The sequence below is a fragment of the Stylophora pistillata genome, chromosome 1 (genome assembly GCF_964205215.1).
Source record: "Stylophora pistillata chromosome 1, jaStyPist1.2, whole genome shotgun sequence".
NCBI lineage: Eukaryota > Metazoa > Cnidaria > Anthozoa > Scleractinia > Pocilloporidae > Stylophora > Stylophora pistillata.
This window is the reverse complement of record NC_142519.1, coordinates 55,078,047-55,097,392: the sequence shown is the minus strand read 5'-3', so window position 1 is coordinate 55,097,392 and position 19,346 is coordinate 55,078,047. Positions and strand designations below refer to the sequence as shown.

Genomic DNA, 19,346 nt, shown 5'->3' with positions numbered 1-19,346 from the left:
CAAATGGCACTCGAAATCATGTTATAACCTATGTAAGTTTGACGCCATTGCTAGCTGAGTGTTAAAGGTAATCCGCATTTACACTCGTTTAAATGCGTTTCGCCTTAATCTTCCTTTAGGGAGTTTGCACTACTTCGACAAATCAGATGAAAAACCCAAACCAATTCTCATTGGTCCCTCAAGACAATTATCTTTATTCTGATTGGCTATTTAATGACACTCGATAGGGAAGCGTCTTTTTTAACATCAAGTTCAAGTGCTTCTTGGAAAGTATTCGTGTGCAGACTACTCGAAGGCTTAACAGCGACATGCATGGTGCAAAACACTGCCGACCGATATTCTCTCAAGTAATCCACAGTGCGATGAAGGAAAAGCCGGTTGTGATCTAAGGGCAAGTGTTCAAATCAAGGTTTTTACATTTAAAAAACAAGCCAAAAATCTTTGAGGCGCATGAAATCCTTGCCCCCACTTAGGTTACTTCTGCCTTTCCCTCCTCTGCATCTTACCAGAACAAAACTTCATCTTCTAGCTCAAGTTGAGGGTAGTTCTGCATGGCACTAAAGGGAAAGGAGACTCAAAATAAACTAACCAAAGCTTGATTCACACTAGTGATAAAGACATAACGCCATGAGCCAAACACCATGGAAAGGTCAACTATATCGCTGTTCTTAGTGTGAACATGGAGACATATGAGTCTCAACATGACATTGACGAAGCTGAATGTTTCACACTAGCTCTTAAAGGGAATGAGGACGTTACACAAGGTCGTTGTGTTGTCTATGTGAACATTGCAGAAATTACGCCGTAGCACCAAACTAACATGAACGCGAGAACATAAGGAAAGAAAAATGATTTTTCCCTTTCGCTGTTAAGCCGTTAGAGCAAGAGAAATCTGAGAATGCTTTATTTTCGCATGAATTTGCTGTCATTGGTCCAAAAACTCGCGCCACTCCCTCAGCCAATCAAGTGCAAAACGATAGCCAATTATGACATGGCCGCCCGTGTTTTCCCGCTCTTCAGGCAGTTGGGTTGTTTCAACTCCGAGTTCCCATTGGCCCTTAGAGCTTTCTCTGAAAGATTTCCGATGATCGACCGCTGTGATTACGCTGGTTTTGGTTTTACGGCATTCGATCGAAAGGCGCTCCATGTTGCAAAAGCGTATCAGGCTCATGAAACTTTATGTTGAACCGATAGTTCGAGTTGAGAAGCGGCATCAAATCTCCACCTCACTTTATGTAACCAGCACAACCTCCACAGAAGTTGTCAGTCACTTATTTCAATTTTATTTAAGACAAGTAATGTAACCTTAAAGACACTGCAATAACTGTACTAAACAAGATCATGTTACAGGGTAAAATAATACCGCGTAATGGAAGCGTTTTCAACGCGTGAAACCACTTCTTGCAATTTCATCATCGCAGAATTTTAGGTTTGAAAAAAAAAAAAATTTCGATTCCTCCATGATTATTTCCAGGGCACGGAGTTACGCCTCTAGTGCAAAAACTTGCATGACAGCAACTGCAAGTCACGCGACATGCTACAAATTAGAGTCTGATTCGGGAACAGACTTAAAGACAACTTTGCTTTGATAGTGCCCACGTGAAGAACGTGCAACTGTACAAATGTTTTCGTAACATAACGATGAAGTTTAGCACCGTTTTTGGGAAGAAACCGTAGATGAACGCGGACCATAAAAGCTGTTTGCCAAGGAAATCCCAATCCCTTTTCACAAGCTCGAGGAAAGAAAAGCAGGCACTTGACACAAAAATGTTCGTTTCGTCAAAACGCTTTTAAATCAGGGATCCAAAAGCAAAGTACTGATCAAGATTTTGTTGTAATGGTCACAAATGACCACCTCAGTACCACTCAGCTAAGAAAACTAAAAAGTACTGCTCTGAGGTCTTGTCCAGTGGTTAACTGGAATAACCATGTCCACAGAAGTGCCACGTTCAAAGTAAGCACTGGTCATATCCAAACGACTTAAAGAGGCAAAGACGTTTGACGCTGCTATAGTATAAATTAAAATCTGAAATAAATACTCATATAAAAGTTCGAAATGGCGACTGCTTTGTCAAAACTTTACAATAACCCAAATTGAAATAGCTACAGCCTCCCTAATCACTTTTCGTCGTTGTTCATGAGTTCAAAATTAGGGAAGAAAGCTCTATCTCCCCGCGTTGAGTTAAACTGTTAGTGTGACTCCACACTACATAACTACTTCGCGGGTAAACACAAGGCGTCCACTTTCAGTCCAACAAAAGACCCCAAAATTGTAATTCCGTCATACAAACAATGCTTTCTTTGTATGAAAATCCATGAAAATCAAAACAATTGTAAACTTGGATAAATTGCCCATAATCAGAATCAGGAATACTGACAAACTACAAAAGGAATACAGATCTAAAAAATTGCTGCCAATTGCATCAATCTTGTGTGTATTGAAAGCCTCCGTTTACACCACAGAAGATACAGTTTTGGTTGGTTACAAAACCAAGAAATTAAAGTATGATTTTTTCTCAATCCCAGAATGGAACTGATCTGAAATTTTCAATAAAGCAGCATTGACACTTTTTAGCGGCTTTAAACATATTATTCAAATCGCTAATTGTATTCATTCATAAAAAAAAAGTGGAGCATACAAGAACATATACAGAACATATCCATGTCAAATTAAATCGTCGGGAAAATGCATGTTGTTTTCAACAGTCACCAAAACGGTATGGTGGTCAACTGTTAAATTTTTCTCCCTCCTTCCTCAAAACTCGGCATTGCCCCTCGTTTTTCGACACGCAAGTCCGAAGCGAAACGCGTTTGTGAAATTAAGAGTTGATCATCTACGAAAAATAACTTATGATACACTAACAGTTGATTGGGTCTGGAGAACAATTCACATTATCAGTTGCGAATTCCTCTACGCATAGCTTAATTTCTAGTACAAAGTATGATTCGATAGCGTTTAACTACTACTAGATGCAATCTAACAACCTAAAATTGATCTGGAGCTAAAATAGGGTCTAAAAATTCTACATAATCTACAACTTGTCTCTACTCGATTCCCGCACTGAATTCTGGTTCTTGTTTGGCACTTTCGTCTTCAGTTTCCGATGTCTTTTCTTGTATTGTCTTTGTGCGCGTCACAATATGGTCATAGCAGACGTGAACACCATTACTTACTTCTGTGATTTGACCAGACGCATGCGCTCTACAGTAAGAGTTCGGGCATTCGGAGCACAGGACGTTGGCCCATTTACCGCAGTCATCACAGAAGTGCCACGGACATATCCACTTTCCACGGCTTGTCACAGCCCCACCGAGGCAATCTCTGTGGTAGCACTTGGAACAGCCGGACTTGTCGCACAGGAGAAGTTCTCCGCCATCACCGCAGATGTAGCAGTCGTCTTCATGAACTGAAATTGGAATGAAAACTTGTTAAGTACAAAAGCACTTTGGGTTCCATGTTGCGTGCGTTTGTTAGAGCAATTTTCAATTAGGTGTCGAAATTAATTAGGAACTGCAGTGGTTTTTTTTTAAATATGCTCTGTGATTAGTCCATGAATTCAGGCCAACTTTTTAACCAATCAGATGCCAAATAAAACCAAGCGCGACACGTTTTCCCGCGCTTCAAGCAGTTTGCTTGTTTTTACTTGTCATAGCTGCCTCTGCTTTGATTGATCATTGCGATAGCTTTGATTCAGGATTTACAATAGTCGATCAAAATTCGCTTTGGTTTTGCGATCGTGAATCAAAACAAGCCAATTGTTTCTGCAATTCTGCTACGAAGGTTTACCAAACTATACATTTTTTATGTTGTTTTTAGTGCACAAAATCGCTGCGTGTCGCAAGTTAAGGGTCCAATTGACTGAAACATAAAGTAGGTTATAACAAATTGCACCAAGGTTGGCCAGTGCACATACAAGGGAAGAAACACTAAGATTTGCCGGTAATTAATTCTCCTCTTGTTTCCTAAGATTAAGTTCTCATTTTATGCGAGGCATTATACGCATTTTAACAATGTTTTCACTGTAAATTATTTACATCTACCGTAAATTCAAAGTTCCCATCACTAAATATGCCCCGAATGATGTTGACATCCGTTTTATCACGAGCATAGAATGAAGAAATTCCACTCTCAATCGTGGACTCAAACCTCAGACCTTGGGATTTAGAGAAAAGGGGCGCTAATAGCTAGAGTCTGAGGTTGAAATCTTTCGTGAGGGACTGAGATTTCTTCTTTCTTTCACGCGCGCGACAGAACGATAAACATCTCCCTTAGTTACTCCGTATCGTATCAATAGTGCAATTTTCAATTGAGTGTCGAAAGTAATCCAATTTGAATAGGCTTTCCTTTACTCCACTCTGCGATTGGTTCAGAACACTCGCACCACTCTCCCAACAGATCAGATGCAAAGCTAATGCCAGTCACGACATGGTCGTCCGCGTTTTCCTGCGCCTCAGGCCAGCAGTCACGAATTGGTTGTTCGCGTTTTCCCGCGCTTTAGACCAGCAGTCACTACTTGCTCGCCTGCGTTTTCCCGACCTTTAGGCAGTTTGGTTTTACTTTGAGCTCTAATTGGCTCGTTATTACATTTGCCTTTCTTCCGATTCGCCGCTGTGTTTACTTTGGATTTCGTTTCCCAACACTCAATCGAGAGGCGTTCTGACAGTAAACTGTTTGTCGGTTTAAAGTTTAACACACACTCTAATGACTCCTCTAACTCAGTTAACTTAAATAACCTTTAATTTTAAGGATCAAGTTTACGCACACCTTGTCTATGCACTATTGTTTAATGTCAGTCCGGGTTGAAGTGGGCTATATGTCCAAGGCAGGGCGCTATTCAGAGGAGAAGTGCCCGTGAGCTTTAGAGACGCTTGGTCAGTTGCGTTACAACTTGTGCCATGCTCAATAGAGGCTTCAGGATGGACAGCTGGCAGAGGAGGGGGTCGCTTGCGTGGTTCAGTGCACACTGGAGTATCTGAAGCCCAACAGAACATGTTTGCTTCAGAAGAATTTTTTATAAGGAGCTAGCCCACGTAGCAGGCGCTCAGATGGCTGCAAGTCAGCACATTCGCGTCTCCACCGACACGATTGAGTCACGTTTACACTGCATTTTTCTTCTTAAGGAAAACTCTTTGACAGGGGCTTACGCAGAGACAACTTGTCGACAACACTTTTCATTCTCGAATTGTATTCTGAGTAGCATTTTTGATCGAAAAGCCCATTCTAGTTTCCCTTAAAAAAGTTTAACAGATCAACAGCTAGGCCTCGATATAAAAATCTCAATTATTCTCTTCAAACATTCCTCAAGAAAAAAATTCGGCAAAACAACAAAACTCAAAACCAAAAAAAATCCCCAGAAATTTTACAAAATCTTAAAATACGTTTTTCTTTCCCAAGCTTAACTTAGGCAGGTTGCCTTTTCTGCCATATTTAAACCCTGGAGTGATCACTTTCTTCCACTAGAATGACAAACTAATTCAAGGCTGGATTGCAGCAACCAATAAGCAACCAAGGATGAAATGGATTTCAATCAAATACAATTCTAAATATTGCAGAAAAGAAAGACAAACAATTTTTTTTATACACCTATGCCCTGCCTTTCCAAAAAGAAAATCAATCCTCTCTAAAATTCATCGCAATTTTCTGATACCATAAAAATATCAGGCAACTGGCAAATTCCGCTCTCCACGAGTTTTTCCATGACACTTCACCTTGTTCAAAAACTGGTTAAGTCAGGTTTTGAACTGGGAGGCCTGTCATGAAATATCTTGCAGACAATAAAATCTTTCCAGCTCTCCTACTGGGAAAAAAATCGACAAAATGAAAAAAAACAAAACAAAACAAAACAAAACAAAAAAAAAAACAAAAAAAAAAAGGAGACAACATTTGCTGGAGGAACTCCCTCATTGAAATGTGACTTCACATGTTATGCACCTACTTACAGGTATCTGAGCGCATGATAAAAAAGCAGAAAGAAGGCATCATACATGTTGTAAAACGTGGTTGTATGGGAGGCCACGGCTTGTTTTTGTTTTCAGAACAGCATCGTTTTCACAACTGGTACTTTAAATCTAAAGCTTTTAAGCCATCAATAACATTTCATACCCTCAGTCTGGCACAACCCAAGGGCAGGAAGCTGACTGAAAATCAAACAAATAAACTAATGCGTTCCTCATAACACTTCCATTTGAAAGAAGTTTCTCGAAAGCTTTGAGCTCAAATTAATTTTAAGGTTTAGTATCAGAATTGCAAAGTTTAGTTTCATTAAGCCATGCTTTTAAAAGGCTCTTCATAAAAATTGAGATATTCATCTACTCCACAATTAGTCATATGTAAGCATTTTCAAAGCATATGGCAATTTATCAATATTTTACGATAGAAAGCCCATTTAGAATTTGGATTATTATTTATTACCACTTATTTTATTACATGCATGAAATTTTATTAAAGAAAAGTTTATGTGTTAAAACAGTAGAACAGTAAGTGAAAGCATAAATATTTGAAGCAAGTACATATAGACACATTGGCATTTCCTGTTTCTCAAGTGGAAGGAAACAGCGAGGTTCGAGTATTATGCATGCACAAGCACAAAAGATAAAAAAAGTATATTTGTTTGGCCATGGATAATTCAGGGTTGCCACTCATTAGAACCCACAAATTTCCTTGACTTTTCACTGACCTCAAAACATTTTTCACTGACCTTGAATTAAATTAATTATCAAACAGGCCAAATCCACTTTTAAATTTCTCCATCACTTTTAAGCTTTCTATCCAATTTGCTACACTCGATCGACTACTTCACAGACCTGACTTTTCACTGACTTTCACCAGAACTAAGATTTTCCCTGACTTTTTGCAAAATTCCCTGACTTTTCCCTGACCTTGAAAAATTTTTGTTTTTCCGTGACCGTGGCAACCCTGTAATTACTCCTTCTGCAAATGTACTGGAGACAATTCACACTTCTTGTAGTGTAAACATTCCCATTACTTTTCCTCTAAGCTTCATTGGGTGGGTATGAATTGCCAAGATAGCGATTGACATCGCTATCAGGGCGGCTGCCTACCCACCCCACCCCCCTAACATCACAACAGTCAACTGCTAACAAGCCAAGGTTAATGTCGGGTTAGGAGAGGGTTACACATGTGCAGTTGCTCAGCAAAGAGTGCAACAAGGGAAAGAATTGAACCATTTAGCTGGTTGCAATAAAAAATAAAGGGCCGAGGGAGGGGAGACATTGCACCAACCAGTACCCACTCCTTCCCTTCCTCCACAGAAGAGCTTTGAAGAAGCAGCCAAAATTCTTAAGCAACATATCTACAATGGCCAATGTCTGGACATGAGCCAAAAACAACTGAGTCCAAGGTTGGGTGAACAGGTAAAATTCTGTGTAAAATCTATAAAAATAAGCAAACAGAGTCTTCTTTTGTGGTTTGACATCTTTTTGGCTTTTTCTCCCTTCAAAATTTTTCAGAAATTCTTAGTTGAAGGATAGGACAGGAGTTGATACAAAAGCATATCTAGAAAATTTACCTGTCAGCCATGACTTTGTGAGAAAGAAAAGAAAAGAAAAAGAGAAAAAAAAAAAAAAACACCTGTTTTCCTAGCTGGTACCAAATTAAACTGAAAAAGGGCACTGAAAGCCAAAACCGAAAAAAATTCTTCAGTCTGACAAGGCAACGTCTATTAATTGAAAGCACACCTTCTTTGACAACAGTTTTCTTGATCTTCTTCTTTCTCCTCTTGTCCACTTTTTTAGATTTTTCCTCCTGGATCTGGTTCTTGGGTCTCACTCCAAGGAAGCTGCTACAGTTCTTTGCACCACAATTGCATTTCTTCTTTTCATTTCCTGCATGAAAGATGAAGACAGAATGATCCTAAAGGACAGCAAAGCCACTCTACTTTGCAATGGTTGTTTATATTTACTCCTTTTGACAGGATTCAATTAATAACTGACAGCAAAGTAAAACAGTTTTTTTTGATGGACTAGCATCTAATTTCTCGTTACAATACAATCCCTGTATCACTCATCAAGGTCCTGAGAATAACAGAAATGATCACCACCTAAAGATGCTCTTGATTCTTATACAAATTCTCCTTGTCAGCACCTCAGGAAATGTATAGAGAACCATATGGAGAATATACATTCTGATGTTAGGGTGTAAAGAGTATACATGTTATTTGAAAGCACAATCACACATCATTAGACGTAAAATTTCAATTACATACAAACATACATTCGTTAGTTGACCACTCCCCATGGGGGCTTTTCAGGGCCAATTCCCACCCATCTCACCCCAGGGGAGGACATCCACTACACAGTAATCTCATGCGTGGGAAATTAACATCTCCTACCCCTAACCCTGCAGGAGACAGGGCCTACGGTTTATTTGCCATTATCCGAGAAGACTAGAATATCTATCCATTTTTTGATTATAGAAAGGTAGCAAATTCTCCTCACTTATTTTAAGATCATGAGTATCGGTCCGGCCGGGGCTCAAACCCTTGACCTCCCGCATAACACAATCTGGCACTCTAACCAATTGAGCTAACTGGGAGGCAGTTCAATACCTGATTAAATCTAACTTAATATATCAATGCCTGATTAAATCTAACTTAATTAAACTGGTTGACCCACCTAAACAATCTAGCTGATAGTCGAAGGTTAGCTCCTCTCCTTCCTTGATATCCCGCGAGGCAAACAACCCCACCCGAACCTCTCCATTCACTGTCCATTTCTGTGTTTCACAGTTTGGATCACAGCTATGATTCATGAACCGTGACAGATTTCCCATGGGGCCAGCATCAATAATGCAATCTTTGTCTATTGTCAGCATGTAGTAGTTAGTGATGTCCTCTCCTTTCCGTACCCGTTCTTGACACGTGGCCTCATCAATGAGTTCTCCAACGTACTCAATGACGAATTGGCCTTTTTTGACATCTAGGATAAAATCAAGGAAGGCTTAAATTTAGTGACCTACAGTACTTTCAACAACACTCTTTTTCAAATGCATTTTGTAAAATGAAAGGCAAAATAATAAAATCAAAAACAAAAGGATGAACATCAAGATGAGCCAATGGAACTTGAAGTAATAGAGGTTTCAATATAAGGCAGTCACTGATGGTGTACCACTACCTACATGTACAAAACCTGTTACCACTGTCAGCTTAACCTGCAAGCAGGTTCTTGCCCTTGACCCTCTTTTCAAGACACAGCCCCCACTATTACACTCTTAGGGAAACAATTATTGATATCCCTGACACAAAAACAGCACAAAATGGGGGAAAACACCACTGATCAAGTCCCCATTGCCTTAGTTTTGCCTAATTACAGCATTGCAGAGGAACTTAAATGCAATCTCGGCTAGCTTCCAGGTCAACACTCACTAAACAATATCTTTCCAGCATAGGTAGTAGAGGTGACTGGTTATAAAAGCAGGAAAAACTCAAAGACTAAATAAAGCAATGGTGCTCTCTGGGCAGAATCCTTTGTTTGTTTGTTTGTTTGTTTTTTTGCCTTCACACAATGTGACTAAATAAACCAACACGAAGTCTGGTCAACTGACCTTGATGAGTGTCTGCTGATGTGAAAAAAGTGTCAGAAGGTAGAATTATGTTTCATCTAGGTAATAATTGTTTACTGAATCTCTAACCTTCCTTACAGCGCAGCCCCCATCCACAGTGTAATGTTCTCAAAGGTTCACAATCCACGTATTCCCTCTTCTGAAATTGTTGGTTTTGACACTTTTCCTTTCCAGGGCATCTTGTTGGGTTGCATTCAAACTGAAGCATGCGATTTAGACAGTTTGATTCGGGGCCACAAGAATTTTCACTATCTGAGCAGTCACACATTGGTAGCTCTGATGGGTCAATAACTATTCGCACAGCTGTGGTACACTTATTTACCTTCAGGGAGACAAAAAAAAAAAGGGAAAAAAAAAAACATGTTTACAAACAAAGGTAACAAACAAAGAAAATGGGACAGTCTTATTTCCCACTGTTGTAGCAAATCTCTAAGCCTTTGAGAATGTACAAATGTGTTGTTGTCTTTACGTCATAAGAAGATGGTATGTGCAATGGTGGTAGAATGGATGAGAAATTTGTTGTCTGTTGACGTACGTGTGTTGAACGTATGAATGTAAGCAAAAGAATGCAATTGAATGCCACAAAAAAATGCTTTCTTTCTCCTTAAAGCCCTGTACAACACATTTCCTGGTATTTGTTTTACCTCCCAAGGTTGCATACCTCTGCAATGGCAACTGCAGGGAATGGTTCAAGGAGGAAAATTTCCCAGTAATCATTTGTTCATTGCAATTCATTCTAACTGGCTATTTGCACTAACAACAACCTTTATGTGTTTATATGGTGCTGGTTTCTTGGACATCTTTTGGAGATCCTGTTCAGCTTTATTTTCTTGAGCTGTCCTCCATTCAGCATATTTATCCTTTGCTTCAACAAGGGCTAAAACAGGAGAAAATATGAACGAAGTTCTAGTGATGTTGTTTTTTCTCTCCCCCCCCCCAAAAAAAAGAAAAAAAAAACTGTAATCAGTCATTTTGCACCACATTCCATGACCTATACGCATTCTATGAGCTCCTTAGTTTTTCATTACATCACAAACCCTGTTGTTTCAAGGCTTGAAATAATTTCTGGGCTGGTACCAGCCAAGTTGTTAAGTCAATAAATCTACCCCCCCTCCTTGAAAACAAGAATATTCACTGTGCTCTCATTGCAAAAGTAGCTTCATACCCCATGCAGGAAAAGTGATACAGCTGTGTTTAAAAACCTGAACTTAGCTTGGAATGAAATTCTTCTTGACATGGGTAGAAAGCTGGACTAAATGTGCGGCCATCCAGGGAGTTGATTGTAAAAAAAAACCTTTACTTAACTGGACATTTTCTGTTGACCAGCTGATGTTTTGAGCCCTGCATTTGTTTTGAACTTGTACACAACTGAAGAAAACTTTTGCTAACCTTTTTTGAAAATCTTAGCCAAGTGTTTGCTGTTTCCAGAGTCTGTGGAGCCCTTGTCACCTTCCTGATAGCTAAACACACGCCCTCTGTGAATCCAATAGTAGTCCCGTGAACCCAGAAACATGACAGGAAATTCGCCTGGCTGATGCCGCATGTTCTGGATGTTTGTGGGTACATCGCGTGGGTTGCAAATCTGCGCTGGCCACCACCTGAAATAAAAGGAAAAGAGAAAAAAAAAAATTTTTAACCTTGCAAATACTCCAAACAAATCCTACACTACTAACCTTCTGACCCCTAAAAGTGATTAGCATCTAATTTCTCCTTACAATATCACCCCTGAACCACAAAAGGAGGCAGTGTAGCCGAGCGGTTAGAGTGTCGGACTCGTAATCCGCTGCTCCTGGGTTCGAGTCCCACCCTGACCACTAGATTTGTTTCACGGTAACCCCGTGTTCAGATCCTTGGCAACGCTTGTAAATAGCCAACTGGTTTGCCTCCAGCTGGTTGGGGTTCTTAATGATGTTATGTTCAATTTAGACCATTTGTTTCATTTGTTTGCAAGGACCACAATGGAAACTACTGGTTCACCAGTAATTGTGTAATCCTATAAAAAGACTTTTAATTTTTTAATTAAGGTCAGGAGAATAAAGGAAATGATCACCAACTAAATAACCTCTTGATTGTTACACAAATTCTTGTACTCAGCTCCTTAGAAAATGTAAAGAGTAGAGTAGATATCTTTATTTATACAGGAGAGCCCCTTCAGTGTAGTAAACACTGGTATCAACAGGGGTCCTGTTACCCACCCATCCCACCCCAGGGGAGGACATCCATCACACAGTAATCTCAAGTGTGGGAAATTAACATCTCCTACCCCTAACCCTGCAGGAGATGGGACCTCCATTTATTCGTCCCTATCCAAGAAGACTAGAATGTATAACCATTTTTTGATGTTATAGAAAGGTAGCATATTCTTCTCAATTATTTTAAGACCCTGAGTGTTGGTCCGGCCAGGGCTCGAACCCTCCACCTCCCGCACAACAGTCCAGCGCTCTATCCATTGAGCTAACCGGAAGGCGGTTAGCTCAATACAGAACAGTATGGAGAATATGTGTACCGATGTTACAGTGTAAGGGTAAATTACCACCCTTGAATGATCAGTTCCACTTCAACGACACTCCTTGACCTATCAGATATGAAAACTGTTGTAAAATATGTTGTCTCTTAGTTACTACCAGAATGTGTGCTATATTGGTCAATTTAGCATGCCGTATTTACTGTACAACCCCCTAAATTCAGAAGTTTGTTTGAATCAAAATCTTCCCCATCTAATTGAACCCAGAGAACAAACAGAATAACTGAGATCTTAGGAGTGAAAGAGTCTAGAGCAAACTTCTGTAGTCTCTAATTGCCATTATCACCCTTCTTGCATTATGTGCCAGAATTTTACACTGGATATACTTAGGATTACGATTGTTATATTATTATATTATGAATTATTTTTATCTTTTAACCTGTTCTTGCTGTAATTTTAAAGTAGTAATTAGGATTGGAGATACTAGCTTATAAGCTAATCTAAAATCCGAGGATAAATAAAGTTTATGTATGTATGTATGTATGCATGGAGCTGGAATTGAGTTAATCTTACCTGTACATGCCTAGTTTGACCCACACAATCTCACCATAAAGCAACTCCTTGCCTTCAGTGCAATCTTTGCAAAAGAAATGTCCTTCAGGAATGCCCTCGTAACTGATGCATTCGGGATGAAATGCAGCAGGGCAACTCTCACAACAAATCAAAGTACCTCCAATGGAGCACACAAAACACCAGTTCACATTAACATGAGTGTGATGTGCTTTGTTTTTCTCACGTAAGAAATGTTTTGAACATGCCATGAGATGAGAACTAATTTGAATACAGCCTGCTACTAGGCAGCCAGACAAGTGATATGCTGTAGGACAACGCACACAACGAATCAGTCGTCCTCTCGACACTGAAGACTTGTTTCTAACACATGTACTACAGAAATGGAGTGGGCAGTGAAAGCGATCACCATCAAATTTTGTGCTTTTGAAAGTTTTAACACAATCTTCATGGTAGTACTTTGTACACAATTGTTGACTGCACTGTTTAACATTTCCAGTCTGTCTACAAACAAAACAACAATGGTTTCCTGTCACACATTCGTCGCAAACAAATTTCCCCTTTGGTATAACAGACAGTCCAATACAATCCAAGTGAAAAGCATTTCCACAAATACCCTCACAAAATGTCAGATTGTCTTGTAGTTCACAAACAATGCACACAGCTTCTTTCTCCCTTTTAGATGTTCCTGCATTCTTTACACTTCCCATATCATCTCCTATACTCGATGAAGTGACACTTCCAGCTACACTGCCCTCTTTCTCAACCACACCATTCACCTCAAAAGCTTCCTTCTTCTTTTCTTCCTCCTTTTTAGGTTTGGACTCCAGTTTTGTCTTCTCTCTTACCATCATTTTTTCCTTAACGCGCAACACTGCAACCTCGGTAGAACTTAAAACCTTGCTAGAAGGTTTCCGTACTCTTTTCTTCTTTATGGGTGATTTATCATTTATCTTTGGTGACAGAGGTAACTCTGTCACACCATCTACCTCCTTTTCCTTTTCTACATGTACATCATTTGAGTGATTAGACATGTCCTTTTCTTCCTCACTAACAATAACAAACTGTGGTTTACACGGCCTCCCTCTCTTCCGCTTCCCTTCTGGCTGGTTTTGCTTTGGCGTAATTTTTCTAATTTTCAACTTGAGAGCTGTGCTAGGTGACACGTCCAAGTTTGTTCCAAAAGCAGCAGCATCACCATTAACTTTTGGAGGAGTGCTGGCACCAGCAGTCTCAACAAGTCCATTGCACTTTTCATGCAACTCTGACCCATTTAGATGAAGTTTATCATTCAAACTTAACTTAACCATTAAATCTTCTTGGTCAGTTTTCTCTTCTAATTGATCTGATGAATTTAAAATGTTATTTTGTTTAGAAATCCTTTTCTTTTTCTTCTTTGGTGGCTCCGTATTTTTGAGTGCTTCACTATTGCCTGAGGCAGCCTTTGCTGCTGCCGCTACAGCAGAAAGTTTCCTCTTGCGTTGGACTCGTCCCTTCCCAACCTTCTTTTTGTCATCGTTTGGCCCATTTGCACAATGTAACACTCCATTCATGAGCAGGCTGTCTGCATCTGCTCCCTCTGCATGTCTGAGATCAGATGTTTCATCAGCATGTTCATCAATCAAGCCATTCACTTGCTCTGGCAATGATGCAAAACCATTCAACTTTTTCATTTTCAGGGGGTCTAGTCGTTTCCCCTCGTTTTTGTCATAATACTTAAAAGTGTAACACAGTTGCCGCTCATGTCTGTTCATTGGCTTTGCTTTTTCTGCCACTTTAACTGCTGTTTCCCACTGTGCCACTCGCTTCTGTGCAATTTTGAGTTGCTTTCCATGGAGGGAACTCTCAAAATGTTGACGACCTAAGCAAGAAACAAAAATAAATTGAATAAATAAAACTGCACATAACATGAGTCGTGTTCATTCAGCAACATTTACCGAAAAAAACTCAAACAAACACCACATCATCAGGGTTCCCATTAAGTGCCGGCAGCTGGCTAAAAAACCAGCTACCGTATTTATTCGCCTATAAGCCGAGCGATTTTTCCAACAAATTAAACTGAGAACAGGTAAATTCTCGCCAAGGAAGGGGGTTCGGCTTATAGCCGAGTATTTTCGCCAAAAAATATTTACGGGTGCTTAACAAGATTCGAAATTCAATGTTTATTCGACTGTAAGCCGAGCGATTATCAACAAACACAAATTTCCGAGTTCACGAAAGGTAGGTACATGTAAATCATTGTTGGTTCTGCTCGACGGAAGCTCGAATCGCATAGGAGTTTCATCCATATATTTGAACAGCCTGGAGAGCGAATGGCCATACCGCTGCCGAAGTGCGATCACGAACCGATGGAACTGGATGATCTTTTCTTCCAGATCTTGTGGGAGTCGCTGGGCAAGGGTTGTCCTAGTGCGAAGGCTGATGGAATGGCTCTTTTTCCATCTCTGGTAGCAACCCAGTGAGGCTCTGAAGTCCGGATCACTGCTCAACTCCTTCGCTTTTAGCCGTAGAATTAATCCGCTTACAGCAATTCCTGTAAAAGATAACAGAGATCAATTGTTTGACTGGTTTTCACGACATGAAAAACTGGCCAATCAGAAGCGGTCATTCCCACGGTTTGTGTAAACATTGCAACACGATCTGACAGATATCAGCTGATCGAAGCTTTTCATTGTTTTAAAGAAGCGAAAGACTTACCTTGACTCCTCTGCTCTGAAAACCAGTCCAGTAGGGTTTGATCCAATTCAGGATACTTTGGCGAAAAGCAGCCCATCGTCTTTCGCTTTGCTGACATTTTAAGCTCACCATAAAACAGGTTCGCTGGATCTTTTCGCCAGCGACGCACCATCGACTCACTGATTCCGTAATCTCTAGCGATGTCGGAGTTGTTCTCGACGGCCTCTGCTTCAGCAACGACTTTTAGTTTGAACGCTAAGTTGTATGAAGAACGACGAACTTTCGGCATGATGATCGATTACGATAACTTTGAAAGAGAGCGATTGTTTGAGACAGGATTCTGAACTCAGGTGAATGTTTTGTTATGTCACGCATGATTCTATTTATTTACACATTAAATTCAACTTATCTGTGATTTGTTGTTACTTTCAATTAAACGACCAATAACAACTGAGTAAATAACCTACTTTTTGGTTACATGTTTCCCGAGAGGGAAGCTCCTTTTGTTTTCGGTTTATGTTAATTCATCTCAGTTAACGACACGCGTGGAGTACTTTGCAATTATTAGGTCTCGGCTTATAGCCGAATGTTTTGTGTTTATTTTTTATTTCAATGCAACAGCTGCTGACATGAAGAAGTTTAGGGTCTCGGCTTATAGCCGAGATCGGCTTATAGGCGAATAAATACGGTACTTTAAATTCAGAGCCGCCTACTTTTTGGTGATAAGCTTCCCTCCTTATTTTGTATCTACACGTAGATTTCAAAGTTAAAAATTGCATGAATCCAACGAGTAATACTTTGAAGCTCTTTTCAGCAGCAAAACGTATTAAGCAATGCCAATGCACACCTCCCTTCTGCGAAATTCCGCCGACTGGTGTTTGTTGTCAACAAGTGCGGTGTGGTGTTCGGCGTGTTAGAAAAAGGCATGAATTCTTAATATGTAATTAATTATAGAGTACCTATGAGTAAAAGAAAACCCACTTCAAGCCAGCCTGGAATTAATCGACATATCTGTAAATCACGAAAAACGGAAAGCCAGGTAGATGAAGGTGAGAAAACTACTGCCCTTTTTGGGGTGTAGTCTGGTCCCATTATTAGAATTCCAAGAAAAGAAAGATGTTCAGTAAAAGTTATGGTTGTCTCTAATAAAAAATTTATTTCTTAAAACCAAATTTGCTTGCCAAAAGGCTCAAAATGGCAAATCTAACCTTCTAAATTTTGAAGTTTTTCAGAGGGGGGGGGGGAGGGGAGGAGGCATGCTGCCAGACCCCCTTAGAGGCTCATGCCTGTGGTACTTGCTTCTCCCGCCGCCTACTTTTATGTTTCAGCAGTCTACATCAAAACATATTGAGAACCCAGCATCATTCATCAAATTTTAAGCATTCCTCAATGAAATAATTTCAAAAACATATTTCTTAAATTACTGACATCAATGCAGCAATCATTTGCAACTATTGAGTAACACAGCACTGTGTTTTAGGTCCCAATATCTTGTTTTTGGTCATTGCTAACCCATTCAACTTATTTCTCCCAAAGATATCACCCCTAGAGAAGACATTAAGGTCATGAAAATAAAAGAAATGATCAACTACTAAATAAGCTCTTGATATTTAAACAAATTCTCCTTGTCAGCACCTCGGGAATTGTATAGAAAACAATATGGAGAATTTGCACATTGATATTTGGGTGTAAAGGATTAAAAAGAGCTTCCTTTATAACTTTTTACAAAGAACAATTAACACAAAAATCAGAACTGAAAACAGACTATCCCTTTCACTCTATCATACTGAGATCCTGAAAGAGTTTGAAGTAACAACACTGCTATGGTTAAACATTAGCCACTTGTTAATGCTTATAAACACACAACCGTACAACAATGACAATTTGAATTTAAAAATCAGTGAGTACATTCTTCATAAGGCAGGGAGTCCATGGAAGAAGTCAATTGAAATTTGACAAAAAGAGTCAGACAGAAGTTTATCTTTCATGAACTATAAATGTCAAACTAAACAGATCTTGTCAACTGCTCTTTTAAATGTAACTCTTTGATAAAGAAATACAATTTGAATCAAATCAAGATTTCTATCTGAAAACAACATATTACTTGACTAGAGATCAATATTTTTCATTGCCAAGATAAAGTGGTTCTTCCTTCACAAACCGTGAGTTTATTTCAGCACAAATCATGCAGAAGATTCTTAAAAAAAAAAAGGGAAGGAGACAAACTTTTGCCTATTTTGGTTTTAATTAACTTACATGTCAAAAAACAAAAACACAGACTTGGCGGTTGTTGCATAAATTAAGGAGATAAAAGGTGAGTTCTTTGAAGTGACCTAATGCAAATTGAAAGATTGAATTTGAAAAATATATCCTTTCACTACAAACACAACAAGTAATGTACTTATTAACTTTTGTTTTTTATCTGCAACTTAAATTACCAGTACCAAATCAATAATTAATAAACATCCAGAGATTTTTGAGAGGAGTGGAGGCTAACCTGGATATGTCTTGTGAAAACCATTAATTTCATATGCAACTGCCAAAGGTTTTGTGTCAAATATTGACATTTGGACAGCAAAAGGTCATTTATTTTTTGAATAATAACTAAAACTCTCTGGAAATCACAAGGCAGCTAAAACACCTGAAAGGCAAACCAAGTTAAAAATATCCTTTGCTTCACGAATTAACTGAGAATCATCAAAAAACTATTAAGGGAAAATCAAAGGAACCAGTTGCTGATCTACAGATTTGCAATAAAATGTTAACGTAGTGACAGTAACTCATAATTGGAACAAATATGAGGTATCTCAACCAGCTGATCTCTTTGCAGATTTTCATGACATGAAAAGATGAAAGGCTCCCTTTCTGGGAACGAATAATGATTACTTATCTATCTTCAAAGTTTTATGTTTTATGCAAAATGTGACGTCTTTGTAAGAAAGCAAAAGAATTCCGCACATGGAGTAGATGAACAAATTGAGAATGAAAATAACATAACACTGACAACGATTGTATCCTGGTAAAATTCACAGTTTTCTTCTCAAACCAGCTGTCGTATTATTATTGATCATGCGCTTGGCGGCCTAGCGTAATCTACGATGGCCGAGCGCCAAAACAGGTTGTGAGCTCAAGTGTACCCAGCAGACTATATACAAGGGAGAGGTATCATACGAAAACAACGTTAGAGAAAGTTCAGATTTGACTCGGACACAAGTCCCTGATTAAATCTAGTTAACACAAGTCGCAATTCGCGACGAATCTTAACAATTTGTTTCAATTATTGGCGAGTGAATTGCCTTGTTTTGAATAAAATGTTGGCAAACATGGCGGAGTAAGATTTGATGGCAAAATTCGCACGCAGATTATTTACCTCCCCTGTTTTAGGCGGCCAAGTGAAAAAAAAAAAAAGGTGTTTAATTACGGCACGTAGCAGGAGTGTGTTAAGGTTAATCTCACAATTATCGATAAAACTTGCGAGGTTAAGGCAAGATTTATCGTAAAAGTGAACCAGTCCAATTCTTAGTACAGCTATCACTTAACCTTCGTACCTTCAAATTTCAAAATAGATCGTTCAGAGACCCATCCACGCACAGGATCCTGGCCGAAGAATTGCACATGGTAATATCTTGCTCTTCCTTTGTACTTGAATGAAACTGCTGTGTTTGGGTCGTAAGAAACCATTGAAGGCCACCATGGATGTCCTGGGATTTTAGACCAAACGACATCGCCGACTAACCAAGAAGCACTTTGAGTAGGGCTCGATGAAGCTTTGCTTTCCTTCGATGCAGGGCTTTCTGAAGGTTCAGAAGAGCCACTGTCATCTCTGGTTTCCACTGCTGCCATCCAAGAAGACGACAGAGTTGAAATCCACGCGGTAAAATTAAGTTAAAACAGTGAATCTTTAGCGGCGTGCAGCGACTCTACGAAGCGTTGCTTGATGGAACAACGGTTCCACACCTCTGATTGGTTCCCGCGACACACATGGCTCAAAATTGGCGGTCGCCGAACACTTATCGACAGTTTGTAGATCTGCGAGTGGAAGCGGGAGTTTCCGAA

General features: G+C 39.5%; 1 protein-coding gene across 2 annotated transcripts; it reads right to left on the bottom strand.

The window, feature by feature from the left end:
- Positions 1-1,226: 1,226 nt before the first annotated feature.
- Positions 1,227-19,265, bottom strand: LOC111320930 (histone-lysine N-methyltransferase NSD2). 2 transcript variants are annotated; one of them, XM_022923677.2, is made up of 9 exons: positions 18,839-19,265; positions 12,618-14,475; positions 10,970-11,178; positions 10,345-10,457; positions 9,650-9,902; positions 8,635-8,937; positions 7,699-7,845; positions 4,766-4,973; positions 3,123-3,407 (listed from the first exon to the last, which is right to left on the bottom strand). In XM_022923677.2, exons 1-8 carry the CDS (start codon positions 19,131-19,133, stop codon positions 4,771-4,773), a joined length of 3,381 nt encoding a protein of 1,126 aa, XP_022779412.1. In that variant the 5' UTR covers positions 19,134-19,265; the 3' UTR covers positions 3,123-3,407; positions 4,766-4,770. The 2 variants fall into 2 exon arrangements, with proteins under 2 accessions (XP_022779411.2, XP_022779412.1); XM_022923676.2 differs by lacking the exon at positions 4,766-4,973 and having other exon boundaries at positions 1,227-3,407; positions 18,839-19,262.
- Between the last annotated feature and the right edge of the window lie 81 nt (positions 19,266-19,346).

Excerpts from the sequence above, each read along its gene's own strand:
- LOC111320930 (XM_022923676.2), bottom strand. The coding sequence starts at position 19,133 with ATGGCAGCAGTGGAAACCAGAGATGACAGTGGCTCTTCTGAACCTTCA. Across the intron at positions 14,476-18,838 it reads ATCTATTTTGAAATTTGAAG|GTCGTCAACATTTTGAGAGT; the intron begins GTACGAAGGTTA and ends TTTCTTGCTTAG. Across the intron at positions 10,458-10,969 it reads GGCTAAGATTTTCAAAAAAG|CCCTTGTTGAAGCAAAGGAT; the intron begins GTTAGCAAAAGT and ends CTCCTGTTTTAG.